We start from the raw sequence: 15,183 nt of genomic DNA on the forward strand, positions 1-15,183 counted from the left end.
GGTGATCCATTGAACTGAATGCTTGGCTTTGGTTTAAGGACCTTAATTATGGAAACGACCACTTTGTGGCAACAGAGAAGCAGGATCAGAGAATGAAATATAATCCCTAGAGAAGGAGTTTAATTATGTTAGAGAGAACCGCCTACATAACTCTTATATCAAATGCTATGAGTGCAATACAAGGTAACTAGTATTACCCTCGCACTGGCACATTTTATAAACTCTTTACCATGAGCCGAAATCTCCCCGCACCTAATCTCTTCATTGCAGGAAATACAACCGTATATTTTATTCATGCCATTTACATTTACTAGCTCTCTTGGTTGTTACTACAATTCTCTTTATATTTGTCAAATTGGTTTATTCGTGATTCGGGACAGTAACCATATCTGTAGAAGCACCCGCAATTACTTCACATAAGAACTGTGATGCCTTGTGTGTAACAGAAGTCTTACTTATAAATACTCTCCTCCACTCTTCGTTGGGACTATTACTCATTGGGATACTTCTGCGAAAGTTCTACACTACCCTATTTGGCTTACAGGCATGACCAGCCGTCGCTGCCGACCAACTCCTCAAAGTGGGAGGAGTCTGAGCGGTTGGCTCGACTCAAAGGTGACGATAGGCAGCGCAAGCCGGACCCCGCCTTCGACCGTCGCCCCAAGGCAGAGGTGGCCGAGTGCTTGGGTCAGGTAGAGGCAGCCGAGCGGCTGTGACGCGAGCTCACAACGGAGGTCGATCAGGGTTGCCGTGACACCTGGGAGGCCTTCCACCACTTGAAGGATGTCGATAATGCCTCGGACAACAACAACGACGATGTGGGTGTGCGGATGGTGACAGAGGTGTCGGCGGCCTCGAAGTCCGTGCCTACAAGGTCATGTCCGGTGCCTCACCTAGTTTTTTTAGTTTAAATTTCGTTGTTTGTTGAAAAATTGTTAAGTTTTGTCCTTTTTATGTGTGATATATAAAAAAATTAACAAATATTGTTCAATTAGCATGAACTGCATTTTTTTAAACGATCAATTTTAAATGGAGGCGGTTATTTGATGAGTTGGATGGCTATGCCTGCAAGCCAAATAGGGTAGATACATTCGGACTTGTCTCTGGACATTTGATGAGTTTATTGTGGTTAACTTTGCGTCGCGCACACACATTTTTTTTCGAACCGGGCATGACCCCTTTCCATTGCAAATGAACAGAAATACAAAGTACCGAGAATAGCAGGAGGAAAGGGAAAGAGGTACAACGAGTTCGAGCACTGCCAGGAAACCCACTGCGTTCGCTCGTCATCGTAACGAACGCCATGGGGCGAAAACCTGACAGCACCATAGTTCATCCAACACTAAGAAGTCTATTACAACCAGGCACCAACGCACAGAGGCAAAAGTACGAAAAGCCAGAACTTGGCCCAACAAAAGCAAGATCTCGAGAGCCATGCTTGCAATCATTCTCCCTCGATTGGCCTCCTCACCGCTTCGCACATCTTCATCAGCCGCACTGTGCTCGCCCTGACCATCTCCGCCCTGCTTCGTAGCTCCTTGCGCCCCTCTTCCTTTTGCAAACCTGCCCAGTACAACAAAAAGGAAACCATGGAGAAAACAATCTCAAAAGGAGTTTTAATCTATTTTTTCTCAAACGTTTGCTCGGTTTCGAGCAAGCCAGATCACCCAACAAACAGCAGCGAGACCCATAGTATAATACCTTCCTCCAGCAGGGAGGAAAGTGTTGCACCAAGAGAAATATTGCCAGTAATTGTTCGGGCACAAGTCAGTTCCCAGGGCCATTCCAACACATCTCCAAATTACTCTAGCAACCGGGCAGGCGAAAAATAGATGGTTGGAGGACTCAACCTCATTGCAAAACGAGCACCTAGGGTTCCCAGGCCATCTCCTTTTTTTCATAACTTGCCTGGTAAGAACAGCATCTTGGGACAACTGCCACATAAAGATTTTCATTTTTAGAGGAATTTTGGCCATCCAAATCCATCTGTAGTGACAACCACTAAGAGGGTTTTCCAACCATTTATACATGGATTTGGTAGAGAATCTACCATTCCCATTGAGCCCCCAATACACCCGATCCCCCTCGGGACTAAGTTGCAATTTGTTAATGCTGTTTCTCATTTCCTCCCATTGCTTCTGGAGGTCAGGAGTGAGCCTTCTCCTGAAGAAGGTATTGATTTCCACATTTTTGAACTCAGCAACAGTGCAATCTTGGTTAGTGCAAATATCCAAAAGCAAAGGATATCTCTCCTGGAAAGGGCTTGACCCATTAATGGGGTCTTTCCATACCCTAGTGAGGTTCCCAGATCCCACATTAATTATCCTACTAGCCATGTAAAAACTTTTGACTTTAAGGAGAGCTTTCCAGCACGGCGAATCAGTGAATCTGGGTTCAACCGTAGCCACAGTTTTGTTTTTCAAATATCGGGCACGCACAATGTCTTGCCAAAGCCCATTTTGGGTCTCTAGCTTCCACCACCACTTGACCATCAAACTAATGTTTTGTTTCCGAAGATCTTTAACTCCCAGGCCGCCTTTCTCTCTCGATCTACAGATTTTGCCCCACCTGACAAGCTGATATCGTTTCTTCTTGTTACACCCTTGCCAAAAGAATTTTCTTCTGTGCTTGTCAAGTTTTTCAATGAAGGTTTTGCTCATTAACCACATAGACATATGGTACAGTGAGATTTGTGTCACAACCGAATCCAATAGGGTAAGTCTTCCCCCCATGGAGGCAGCATTGCCGATCCAAGCCTCAAACCTCTTGAGGTATTTAGCCACAATGAAATCCCAGTCTGAGTCTCTAAGGGAAGTATAGCTAACGGGCATACCAAGATATTTAAAAGTAAAACTGCCCACGTCACAGTTAAACAACTCAGCGTAGTATTTAACAGTGTTGTCATTCCCACCCACGGTAAAGATCTCACTCTCCAAGTAAAAACCCCTAGTATATGAAAGAATGAAAAGGTGCTTTCGTTCTTGTGGAATAAGAAGCCCTCGTACCTTAATGAAAGGAAAATCGTAATTTTTCGTTAGGTATTTGACCAAATAGGATCGTCCAGTTCCTACAGAACCTATCACTAAAATACCCGATAGGGCTAAGCGGAACGAAAAGGGTTTTCCATGAGATGGTAAATGAAAACGATTAGTCCCACACGAGGTTTGGGAATAAGTGATTGTCTGATAATGAGCAAGGAATATACGTCTTTCTGCTAAAGAGGATCTATTAAACTCATAATTCATTAGATCCTTGTTATCAATGCCAACTAGGTATCATAAGTAAATGGATCCCGGTTGTTCAATCCTTTGATAACCAAGGTCATTCTTTGCTAAAGAGAAATGATCACTATGAGTCAGACTCAATAGAATTGGATCCATTCCAAATAGCGAGAATTAGGATTCTTGATCCCTCTCAATCTCTCTTTCAATTCGAGGATCCAGAGAGGTGTTTTCATAGTCATCTCCGAATATTTGCCATCTCGGAATATTTTCGATTTCATTTTTCTATGATATGTCTTTCTATATGAAAATTGGTTATTTACGATGTACGATGATCCCTGTTAAGCATCCATGGCTGAATGGTTAAAGCGCCCAACTCATAATTGGTAAATTTGCGGGTTTTTTGGTAATTGACTTTAAGCCCAGACATAAGCTCAAAAGTGTAAAGCAGTAACTTCAGGTTCACTGTCTTATCCACATCATGATCCAAGCAGATAATAGTATCATCCGCGTACTGGAGCACCGCAACTCCATTTGGGATGAGATCATGCGCCAGACCTACCAGCATTTTATTTTTTTGAGCATTAGTGATCATTTTCGCAAGGCAGTCAGCAGCCAAATTAAACAGGAAAGGGGAGTGGGGGTCCCCTTGTCGAACCCCTTTGGCACTCTGAAAATATGGGCCAACCTCATTATTCAGCTTTATACTCACTGTCCCATTAAGCAAGATTTGTTTAATCCACCCACACCAGGTGTCATTGAAACCTCAAAGCTTGTGGCATTCTAGGAGAAAATCCCAGTTTACCTTATCATAGGCTTTTTCAAAATCAAGCTTCAGGACGACCCCAACCCTTTTTTTCACATGAGTATAGTTCAAAATCTCATGTAGGGAGAGCACGCCATCCATAATGCTCCTCCCTTTAACAAAGCATTTTCGGTTGAGCTAATTAACTTGTCAGCATACCTCTCAACACGACGATCCAGAACTTTGGTAATCAACTTATACGGGCATCTCAGGAGACATATAGGCCTAAATTGCTGAATTTTATCAGCATCAGCAGTTTTGGGCAAAAGGGTTATGTAACGCCCTCGATGCGGCTATATCTCCTACGTGTCGAAGCACGACTTAGAGGCATAACCGCATTGAAAGCAATGTCGCAAGTAAGGTAATCTTCACAACAACCCATGTAAATAGATAATAAGGGGAAAGGTACATAGTTGGCTTATACTCGCCACGTCACACAAAGTACATAAATAGCATTACAATCATCCAATACACTCATGGTCCGACTACGGTACCAAAATAAAAGATCAACCCCAGCATGCGACACGGTCCCGATCGCCCCCAGTGGGCACCACTACTGATCATCAGGGAAAGACACATAGTAACGGCGTGAGTCTTCGTCGAACTCCCACTTGAGCTCAAGCGCATCATCTGGAACGGAATCATCGGTCCCTGCATCTGGTTTGGAAGTAATCTGTGAGTCACGGGGACTCAGCAATCTCGCACCCTCGTGATCAAGACTATTTAAGCTTAAAGGTAAGGCAAGGTAATATGTGGAGCTGCAGCAAGCGACTAGCATATATGGTGGCTAACCTGATCGCAAAAGATAGCGAGAAGAGAATGCGAAGCCGAACGAGAAACTATAGAACAACTTACGGCAAACATTACTCCAACACCGTGTTCACTTCCCGGACTCCGCCGAGAAGAGACCATCACGGTTACACACGCAATTGATCCGTTTTAATTAATTTAAGGTTCATATTATCTACAACCGGACATTAACAAATTCCCATCTGCCCATAACCGCGGGCACGGTTTTCGAAAGTTCAAATCCCTGCAGGGGAGTCCCAACTTAGCCCATCACAAACTATCACGGTCAACGAAGGATAAACCTTCTCCCGAGACATTCCGATCAGACTCGGTATCCCGGTTCTACAAGACAACTTCGACAATGGTAAAACAAGTCCAGCAACACCGCCTGAATGTGCCGACAAATCCCGATAGGAGCTGCACACATCTCGTTCTCACGGCACACTCAGATGAGACTAGCTACGAGTAAAACCAAACCTCAAGTTTCCCCGAGGTGGCCCCGCAGGCAGCTCAGTTGGACCAACACTCAGAGGAGCACTGGCCCAGGGGGGTTTAAATAAAGATGACCCCTGGGCTCCGGAAACCCAAGGGAAAAAAAGAGGCTAGGTGGAAAATGGTAAAACCAAGGTTGGGCATTGCTGGAGGAGTTTTATTCAAGGCGAACTGTCAAGGGGTTCCCATTATCACCCAACCGCGTAAGAACGCAAAATCCAGGAACATAACACCGATATGACGGAAACTAAGGCGGCAAGAGTGGAACAAATCACTAGGCAAAAGGCCGAGCCTTCCACCCTTTACCATGTATATAGATGCATTAAGATAACAATATAATATAGTGATATCCCAACAATAAACAATGTTCCAACAAGGAACGATCTCCAAACTTCACCTGCAACTAGCAACGCTATAAGAGGGGCTGAGCAAAACGGTAACATAGCCAATCAATGGTTTGCTAGGACATGGTGGGTTAGAGGTTTGACATGGCAATTTGGGAGGCATGATAAGCAAGTGGTAGGTATCTTAGCATAGGCATAGCAAAAGAGCGAGCATCTAGCAAGTAAAGATAGAAGTGATTTCGAGGGTATGATCATCTTGCCTGCAAGGTTGTCAGAGTTGACTTGATCCTCGTAAGCAAACTCAATGGGCTCCTCGTTAGCGAACTCGTCTCCTGACTCTACCCAAACAAGACAAAAAGCAAAAGGAACACAATCAACCACGTGCAAAGCTCAAACAAACATGATGCAAACATGGTATGCTATGCGGGATGCGATATGTGATGCATATGCAAGATTTGACAAGGAATGATTGAACCTGGCCTCAACTTGGAAATCCAAGAGTGACACTGAAAAGGTGAGGTGATTTCGGTTGAAATCGATATAAAGATCACCGGAATCGGATGCACGGTTTGGAAATGGCAAGCAAAACAAATATGGCAACGGTCTGCGATAAACAGCAAGTAGCCATCTAAATGCATCAAGATAATTATGCTACAACACTCAAACATGACAACAAAATACATGGCAGGGATCCACTCATGATGCTTGACAAAAGGTGAACACTGAGCTACGGCCAATTCATCCATTAATAGGTTCAAACAAGCATGGCAAAAGTGCAAATGATAAACAGGTTTCAGACTTAGTGAAATTAACACAAGTCTGGAATTTCACATCAGGTAGCACACTTTGGAGCATGAAAACTATATTCTACATGAACTTAACATGGCAAAACAAGGCATGAAATGAAGCTACTCAAAGCACTTACCAAAAGTCCCTTAGTGACCTTGAGCCAAAAGGGATCAAAAAATACAATTGCAAGCAGGTGAACATGGCAAAAACATAATCAGGTTACAGACTTAGAGAAAAACTAGAGCATGCAAATCTTTTAACGAGTAGGCATGTTTACGAGCTCGATGCACTCACTACAGAGCAAGGCATGACAATCTAAGCATACAACCATCAAGAATACATATCATATAAGCTAGCCATGGCAAGAACAACAACATAGCATGCACGGATCAACAACAACATCCTTGGCAAAATCGCTAACGAGTCAACAATCTGCCAGGATTCACGAAATAGCAAAAGTAGAGCTCGATTGACTCAAGCTAGGTTGCTCCATAAATGCAAACAAAGACATGTATGGATAGAGCACCACAATATTAACAAATCACCCTTACTGATCATCCTCAAAAGATGCACGGATCACTAGGAAACAACATGAACATATGGCATATTGATAAAAACAGATCAAGGACTTAGTGAAATTCTAAGTCCCTAAAATCAGCATTAACGAATGCACTACTTTGCAAGCTTGTGCTAGTCACCACACATATCACAAAAAAACATGGTAAGCACCTCTGTAAAGATGGCATGGCATATAACAAAACTCATGTAGAACTCAGGAGCATATCATGCACACAATAATCATGGCAAAAAATGACAATTAGCTATTTGGTGCAGCAGAACTGACAATTATCTCAAATAGCTCTCTTCCAACAGAATTTCGGGCATCGAGATGAGCTCAAATGAAAATGATGCAATGAGGTGAAATGATGTACTCTCATAGACGAACATTTTGATATGCTACACGCGCAAAACAGAGTTACGGATGCAAAGTTACGGCATGACGAAAAACGCAAAATAACTAGGGTTTCAGGGAGAGTCAACCGAGTCTAGATCTCAGATCCAGATCGCACGGAAACCAAGGCCGCCGGAGTTACTGTAGCTGCCGGAGTTCGAGGTCACCGGAGGAAGGTAAGCCAGATCCGGGGCGAGGGGCTCGCCGGAGAGGGCCGGCGTGGTGCAGGCCGGTGCGGTCGCCGGAGCTCGGTCGCCGGCGAGGACGACGAGGAGGACGGAGGCGGGATGGCTCAGCCGCGGCGGAGCTGCTCCGGCCGGTGAGGTTCGGCGCGGTGGCGACGGGGTTCGGCGCCGGCGTGGGGGAAGAAGGGCGGCGTGCGGGCGGAGAGGATCGGCGTGGGGCGCGGCCCGGTGGCGCAGTGGAGAGGGCCGGCCGCGGGCTTCCGCGGGCCACGACGGCGGCGGGCGCCGGTTGCCACGTGTCGGCTCCCGGTTGGCGGCGACGGAGGAAGCGGACGTGTCCGGCGGCTGGATTTTTGTCCGGCACGCGAGGAGAGGGAGGGGGCTAGGGTTTGCCCGGGAATTTCGGGGAAGAACTATATATAGGCATAGAGGGAGCTAGGAGAGTCCAAATGAGGTGCGGTTTTCGGCCACGCGATCGTGATCGAACACTCTAGATGATGGAGAGGGTTTTGGTGGGTTTTGGGCCAAATTGGAAGGGTGTTGGGCTGCAACACACACGAGGCCTTCTCGGTCCCTCGGTTAACCGTTGGAGTATCAAACGAAGTCCAAATGGTACGAAACTTGACAGGCGGTCTACCGGTAGTAACCCAAGGCTGCATGGCAAATCTCGGTCCAATCCGGAAATGTTTAACTCCCACAGACGAAAAGAGGTAGAAATGACCACCGGAGGAGATAGGAGCGCCGGAATGCAAAACGGACAACGGGGAAAATGCTCGGATGCATGAGACGAACACGTATGCAAATGCAATGCACATGATGACATGATATGAGATGCATGACAACGGCAACAACACACGGAGACAAAAACCCGAACCCGAGGAAATAAAATAACTTAGCGTCGAAAACGGCAAGAGTTGGAGTACATATTAGGTAAATTACATCTGGGATGTTACAAGTTATCACTCCATAGTTGAGGCGTTGGACATCAAGTGTCCCTTTATGGAAATGCTCAAAAAGCCTCATGATATCTTCTTTAACTATGTCCCAACACACCTGATAGAATTCCACAGGGATGTTATCGAGACCAGGGGCTCTATTGTGTGCCATAGAAAATAATGCTTCCCTAACTTCTGTCTCAGTGAACTCACTACATAAATCTGCATTATCGTCAGCACTAAGTTTTTCCTCATCAGCCTAAGTGCCGGGTCATAGGTGGAACAAATTACCCGGCTCAGGCCCAAATAGTTTTTTGTAAAATTCTGTAGCATGAGCAATTAGCTTATCCGTACCTTCAATTTCAATCCCCCAGCCTTCAAGGAATGAATTGTGTTTTTTCTTTTCCGCCCATTGGCGATTTTATGATAGTAATCATTGTTCAGGTCCCCTTTTAGGAACCAGCGCTCATGAGATTGTTGGATCCAAAAGATCTCCTCATTCACCAACAGCTCATGCAGCTCAATGCCAACATCCACCTTAATGCCATATAGCTCAGGGGACAGGGGGCCATTTTCTTCTAGTTCTTCTAGCATGGCCAGTTCCATCCTAAGTTCTTCCTTCCTTTTCTTATCGTGACCATATTTATCCGAACCCCAACCTTTGAAGTAAGTTTTGAATCTTTTCAGTTTAATGTTCAAGATGTCAATAGGATCAAATGAGAAAACTTTCCTTGCCCAAATCTTAGCAACAGTGGGCATGAATTTTTCATCTTTGATCCAGGCAAGATTGAAACGAAACTCACGAGGTTTAGGAGCTTCACGCCCTCCCTCCCCACTGGACAGCAGCAGGGGGTTGTGATCTGAAAGTTCCCGGACCAATTTTCTAACAGATACCAAAGGAAATAGACTTTCCCAGTCCTCGGACATCAAAATCCGGTCGAGTCTTTCTAGAGTGGGATGGGCTTGGTTGTTTGTACAGGTATACTTCCCCCCGCTAGTGTGAATCTCTCTAAGGGCCAGGGCATTGATAATAGAGTTAAAGAGATCAGTGGATCTACTATTACTCATTTTCTTATTTTTCTCATCACAGCTGCATAGGATATTAAAGTCACCGCCTACAATGTAGGGGACATTCATATTACTACACATGGTAGCAAGCTCAACTAGGAACTCCTCTTTGTACTCCTCATGAGCAGACCCGTAAACTACCAACAGGCCCCAGGCAACTTTCCTCTTCTTGTCACGTATAACCATTTGCAGAATATATTTGCCTTTGCTACAGGAGACGATATCAAAAGTATCATGTCTCACACCACCCAGGATGCCCCCAGATTTTCCCATAGATGGAATCCATTCCCAATGGAACAGACCAAAGGGATCAATCCTCCTAATGCATTTAGGAGTAATTTTTTTCTTCATAGTTTCCTGCAGCCCGATAAAATCCAGGGAATGGTCACTAATCAAGTCTGAGAGGCAGGTGGCCATTCCTTTCTTGCCTGCCCCTCTACAATTCCAAATGAGACCTCTCATTTGGAACGCTTTTTGTGGAATTGGGATCGAGTAGCCCTGCCAGGAGGCTTTGCAGGGCTACAGACAAGTTCTTCATTAGAGCTGTGTTTTTTCTGGCTCCTAGTCACAGGTCTAGGTAGCTTAACAGCAGATTTTTTCCTAAGTCTCCTAGTTTTCTTATCAGGTGAGACCTGCTCATGCAAGATATCTTCCTGGTCAAGCCAGGTAAGATTAACAGGGACAGTTTTCCCCAACCCATTAGTAACTAGAATATCATCCCCATTATCAGCATTATTTTCCTTATTCTCATCCATCCTATTTTTCTCATCCAGGTTCTCTCTCACCCTCTCTAGCTCTCTAAGAATATTAATGCAAGAGAAATCATTATCAGGTATATCCACTCCCATGCAAGCAACTCTACTAAGCAATTCAGTGTTGGAAAGAGTATCAAAAGAGTTACTGCAAGAAGTGTGATTATTACCTCCCAGGTCTCGTTTCTGAGCAAGACGAATGGCTTTTGTCTCAATATTCTCCTGCATCCTCTGCACATTGCGCTTGCTGAATTTAATAACTGCTTCAGGAGCAAGAGGAGGGGTGAGGATAATCTCATCACTGCATTCAGAAGGTGGAAGTTGTACCACGTAGTCACTATTGTCCTTCAGGCTTGAGTCAACGTCACCTTCCACTTCCACAATCCGAGTAGAGTTAGAAACCACATCGGCGTAAGACAAAGATCGACGAGCTATAGATGGTGCATTTACCTTCACTCCCTGGTTAACAGATTTTTCCACCAGAGCGCAGCCCCCAGCATGGTTTAGAGTTACCATCCAATTGGAGGCCTCCTAATCTGTCTTATTCACCGCAAGTTCATGCTCTTTAGCCATAGTCTCAATTAGGAGAGAAGAATCAACATCACTGTCAGAAGACATGGACGGTTCTTGCTCTTGTGGTGACAGACGACAGGTCTTGCCCCAATGAGCAGATGACTCTCTTTTCTCCCCATTCTTAGGGTTAGATTGTTCTCCCTCCAATCCCTGATCATCTCATTTACGTTTAGGAGTCTGATCAGTTTTGGTGGGAGCATCTTTAGCATCCACACGAACAGTCTCCTCATGTACAGGATTTATCACCAGGATTTCCTCAACTTCATATGTGAATTTGTAAAAACGGCCCCCCAAGACCCCTTCAGCTGTGGTAGGGAGCTGCTTCACAGATCTGCACCCAATTTTGGCCCTAACTGAAGATGGGCGATTCATAGTGGGCATATCCACTTCTAGGGTTATGCCCACAAGCCCGCCCACATAAGCCACAGTTTTATCACAGCGTTTGTTAGGGGGGATCTTCCCAATTCTCACTCAAGCAACTTCCAGGAGCCCTTCTGAATCAATATCTTCGGACCAAGGGGAAAACTTGATCGAAACTCCACACTGCTTCAACTTAATATGTTCAACAAACAGAGCGCGATCAACTTCTCTGGGATTAGGCATACGCATCACAAACATCTGAGGAGCGAAAAATTTAGCAGAGCAACGCCATCCCTGCCCCACATACACACTAAGCTCATGCTCTATATCCTTAGTCAGTGGAGACCCCTCGGTGATAGTGACTACAATATTGTAAATCCTCTCTCTAGGCTGCCTATCGATACTAAAATCAGGAATGTAGAAGAAACCTTGCCCTTTGCTTTGAAAAGCACACATAGCAGGAGAAAATTCCCAAGGCAAGAACTCAGTGCAAAAAACAGATAGATGTCCTTTCTTCTTGCACCGCTCGCATATCGCTTGCAGGCATCTAGCAGTGGGGTGCCCAGTCAGATTACAGATCTGACATGGGTGGGGGAAGGGAGCGATGTTACCAGTATGCTCAGGAGGCCCACGCGCGTGAGGTGATGCGGGATTCTTCTCCACCGCGCGCGGCTCGCTCGTGTTCCCATCATCATCTCCCCACCTCCCCTGCCGAGGCGGAGCAGCGTGTTTGTCTCCAGCAGCCTCATCCCACTTCCTGGATCCAGCATCACTAGATCCAGAAGCCTTCTGAGTCGAGGATCCTCCCGAATCCGTCTTGCGCTTCCAGACGTTGTGGTCGAAGCCGCGGCCGCGACCCCGGCCCCGATCGAAACGACCAGCCCCCCGACCATGTCGCCCCGCACCGAAGCCCTCTTCTCTCATGGTGTTCTCCTCACAGATCGGAGCAGGGGTGGGTGAAAGTGGTGGAGAACTAACAACTTGAGCAAAGGAACGAGGGTCGCCCCGGATTTTGCCCTCCCACCAAGAGAAAGAACGAGGAACCCTAGATCGAGGGGGCGACGGCGCGCCCCAGAAGTGTGAGAGGCTCTCGTCGAGATCCAGAATTTGGGAGGAGGGGGTGGGGCTCTGTTTTATATGTGTGGTGCACAGGGAAACCCTAGGGTCAAGAGATCCATGGCGGTCCGATCCCCCCCGCCCCACGTGTCGAACATCGGGGTAATGGTGGCCCGGGCCACACCCCAAAATCCCCGGCCCTCCTGTCAGGCGGATGGGGCGGCCCCCACCGCGAGCGCCCGCTCCCTTTTGACTTGTGGGTGCCTCCGCCGACGAGCTCGCACCGGCAACCACCGCGATTGGCGCCGGAATCCTGTCACGAACACGAGCAAAATGGCAGGGAAACGCGATGATATCACCGATGTCGAAGGACTCACCCTCCCGGAGGAACCGCACATCCACCGTCTCCCCGCGATCGTCAAGAAGGACGATGCGTAGCACCTCACGTCGAAGCCAGAGTACGCCGTCATCCAGCGAGATCCGCCTCGTCGACACGAGATCCGATGCGAACCAGACCCGCCACTGCGCATCGCCTGCGCCGCGCGAATCTCCTGCGGAACCCGCACCTCGCGAGCCCCCCGCGCGGGTCGCACCGCCGTGTGCTCCACCAGCGCCGCCTCGAGCGCCGTCCACGCCACCGCGCGAGGCGTGTGCGCCGCCGCGCGAGTCGCGTGTGTCGCTCGCCATTACAGTGCTCCACCTTACCACACTAAAGATAAGGCGATATTTAAATAGAGTCATCGCGCACACACATTTATGAATATGTATGCATGAAATTTTCTTTTGTTTTTTTTAAGATTTTAAAACGTACTTAAAATGCATTTTTTGGCAAGTGGGTGCAGATGCCCCTGGTTCAGATCGTGCCCACTCGAGATATCCCGGACAGATAGGTTCGGAATGGTGCCCGCCTCGGAGATGCCCTTGCTCCCCGATCCCAAGTCGTCAAGTTCGCTGCACCTCCCGTCCCCGTGATGCCCTCGCCGTGACCTCACCGGCGGCCGCTATGACCTCGCCGGCTTCCACCTCTTCCTGGTTCTCCGGAATCGTGCGCACAGCATCCGGTAATCCCCCTTCTTCAGCCATGCCTCCCGCCGGCGGCGTCACCTCCGCCCCCGTCTCCCTTCCCGACACCCCTGCTGCCGTGAGCGGCAAGGGTGGCGTCGTTGCCCCTGTAGCCACCACAGGCGTATGCGCTCGCAGGAAGCAGCTCCAGGGCACGCTGTTCAAGTACGGGCCCAAGTCCGCTCAGGTACGGGCCTATTTCTCTCGTGCGTCAAGCCTCTCGTCGTAGCTCGCAGTGATGATCTATGGACGGTTTCGAGTTTTTCTTTTCTTTTTCCCAGGGGTGTTGGATTCAGTTCCGCTCATCAGCTGCATGCTCTTAAGTGCTTCGCAATTCCTTTGGCGTGGGAATTCTTTGGATCGGATGTTCTGGATGCTTCTAGAATGGTACCTCTTACCTGCGTGGCATTTGGAACTCGAGATTCCCCCTAGTGTTCGAGATGCGGGATCTCCTGTTTGGATTTGCAGCGTCCTGCTTTTTAGCTTGTGGGATTCTACGTTGATGCGTGTGGTTCTTTGATTCCTGTAGGAAAAAGGAAGCTTGTATAATCTTTCACGACCCACATGGGTGAGTGATTTTGCTTTCGGTTGCTTTTGGTGGTCCCGACTTAGCCATCATGTTCTTTTTTATTCCTGACTAAGGGCAGGGCAAAAACATCGAACAGATGGTGTCATCCCGGGACTCAGGAACAACATCTTAGAACCTGTTTTATCCTCTGAACAAGCAACAACAAACACTAGAACTAGAGTTATAAACCTTCCGATGACTACAAAGTGGATTCACCCTTGGAAACGCTCTGGTGTAATTGGTAAAAATCAAGTCCGGCGGGTGCCAACCATCTAACGCTAGCACCCAAATTTTCCTCAAAATGCAACATCTTCAATATAATTAGATGTTCAACATCATATTTGCGATACAAATAGATAGTAAAATAAACTATGACTAATCAATCATCATCACGTCCAAAGCCATGGAAGCTACCTCCTCGGACACATCGGAGAGGGCATCACTGGAGGCGGCTGGAGCGGTGACTGGCGTGGGAGTGGCGACAGGCTCCTCCGCGGCATATAAGTGGGTGTTGTGGCAGTTCTCCCTAAGTGACCGTCTCGTGCCGCTCCGCCCGATCGAGAGCATCACGAACTTTGCACTTCTCATACTCAGCGTAGGCTAAATGATGGGCGGCGAGCGCCACGGGTGCCGTGATGGGCGGCACACGCCTTTGTGTAGGCTCACACTCCATTGGCTTCGGCATGATGGGCACATGAAGAGATTGACATTGTGATGGTTGCGGGGCGCCATGGCGGCTTTCAAAGAGACTGGGCGGCGAGGGGAGGGGAGCGACATCCAGTTTTAAGGGGAGTGAAACCATGTCTGGAAGTGGAGGGTGCGGGAGGGAAATCGCTTTGGGAAGGCGACGCGACGGCGGGAAATCCTGTTGGGGAGCGGGGCGGCGATCCGCGATCATAATCGATGGGTTCTGACTGTTAGATCCGACGTGGTAGCCCTTTGATTTGGGCCGGGCTGGGGGATTTAAGACGTCTTGACGGTCCGTGTCGGAGGCTTCAAAGTGTCTGGATAATCCTGTCCGGACATTTGAGGCCGGAGTAGGGGTCCACGCTGGAGATGCCCTAATTCCTTTGCTGATATTGCATGGTCATGCCTTTTGTTGATTTGTCCATTAGTGTCTGCCATTTCTTGTGGAAGAAAGCCTACTCAATATACAATGTAGACCCTTTATGCATGTCCTTTTCTTGTTTTCTCCAGCTTATGTCTTATGGGTTTCAGCTTTAGCCTACCCC

General features: G+C 47.5%; 2 protein-coding genes across 2 annotated transcripts in view; one reads left to right on the forward strand and one right to left on the reverse strand.

Annotated features, from left to right (window-relative positions):
• Positions 1-1,444: 1,444 nt before the first annotated feature.
• LOC147984853 (uncharacterized) lies at positions 1,445-12,975 on the reverse strand. The gene is made up of 3 exons (XM_087539811.1): positions 12,703-12,975; positions 10,503-10,720; positions 1,445-1,563 (listed from the first exon to the last, which is right to left on the reverse strand). The coding sequence occupies exons 1-3, from the start codon at positions 12,849-12,851 to the stop codon at positions 1,445-1,447; spliced, it is 486 nt and encodes a 161-aa protein (XP_087395937.1). The 5' UTR covers positions 12,852-12,975.
• A 195-nt stretch (positions 12,976-13,170) lies between these two features.
• LOC125536955 (alpha/beta-Hydrolases superfamily protein) overlaps positions 13,171-15,183 on the forward strand; it is a 48,881-nt gene continuing 46,868 nt past the window's right edge. Inside the window, exon 1 of the mRNA XM_048700249.2 lies at positions 13,171-13,570. Within this exon, the coding sequence (XP_048556206.1) occupies positions 13,325-13,570 (246 nt within the window). The 5' untranslated portion in view covers positions 13,171-13,324. The remainder of the gene's footprint in view (positions 13,571-15,183) is intronic.

Source organism: Triticum urartu, chromosome 2A, assembly GCF_056163025.1.
Source record: "Triticum urartu cultivar PI428250 chromosome 2A, HENAU_Tu73, whole genome shotgun sequence".
In the NCBI taxonomy this organism is placed as follows: Eukaryota; Viridiplantae; Streptophyta; class Magnoliopsida; order Poales; family Poaceae; genus Triticum; species Triticum urartu.

Coding starts and splice junctions, on each gene's coding strand:
- LOC147984853 (XM_087539811.1), bottom strand. CDS start 12,851: ATGCGCAGTGGCGGGTCTGGTTCGCATCGGATCTCGTGTCGACGAGGC. Junction 10,721..12,702: donor TGGATGTGCGGTTCCTCCGG/GAGGGTGAGTCC, acceptor TTCTAACTCTAC/TCGGATTGTGGAAGTGGAAG. Junction 1,564..10,502: donor TCAGAAACGAGACCTGGGAG/GTAATAATCACA, acceptor TGTACTGGGCAG/GTTTGCAAAAGGAAGAGGGG.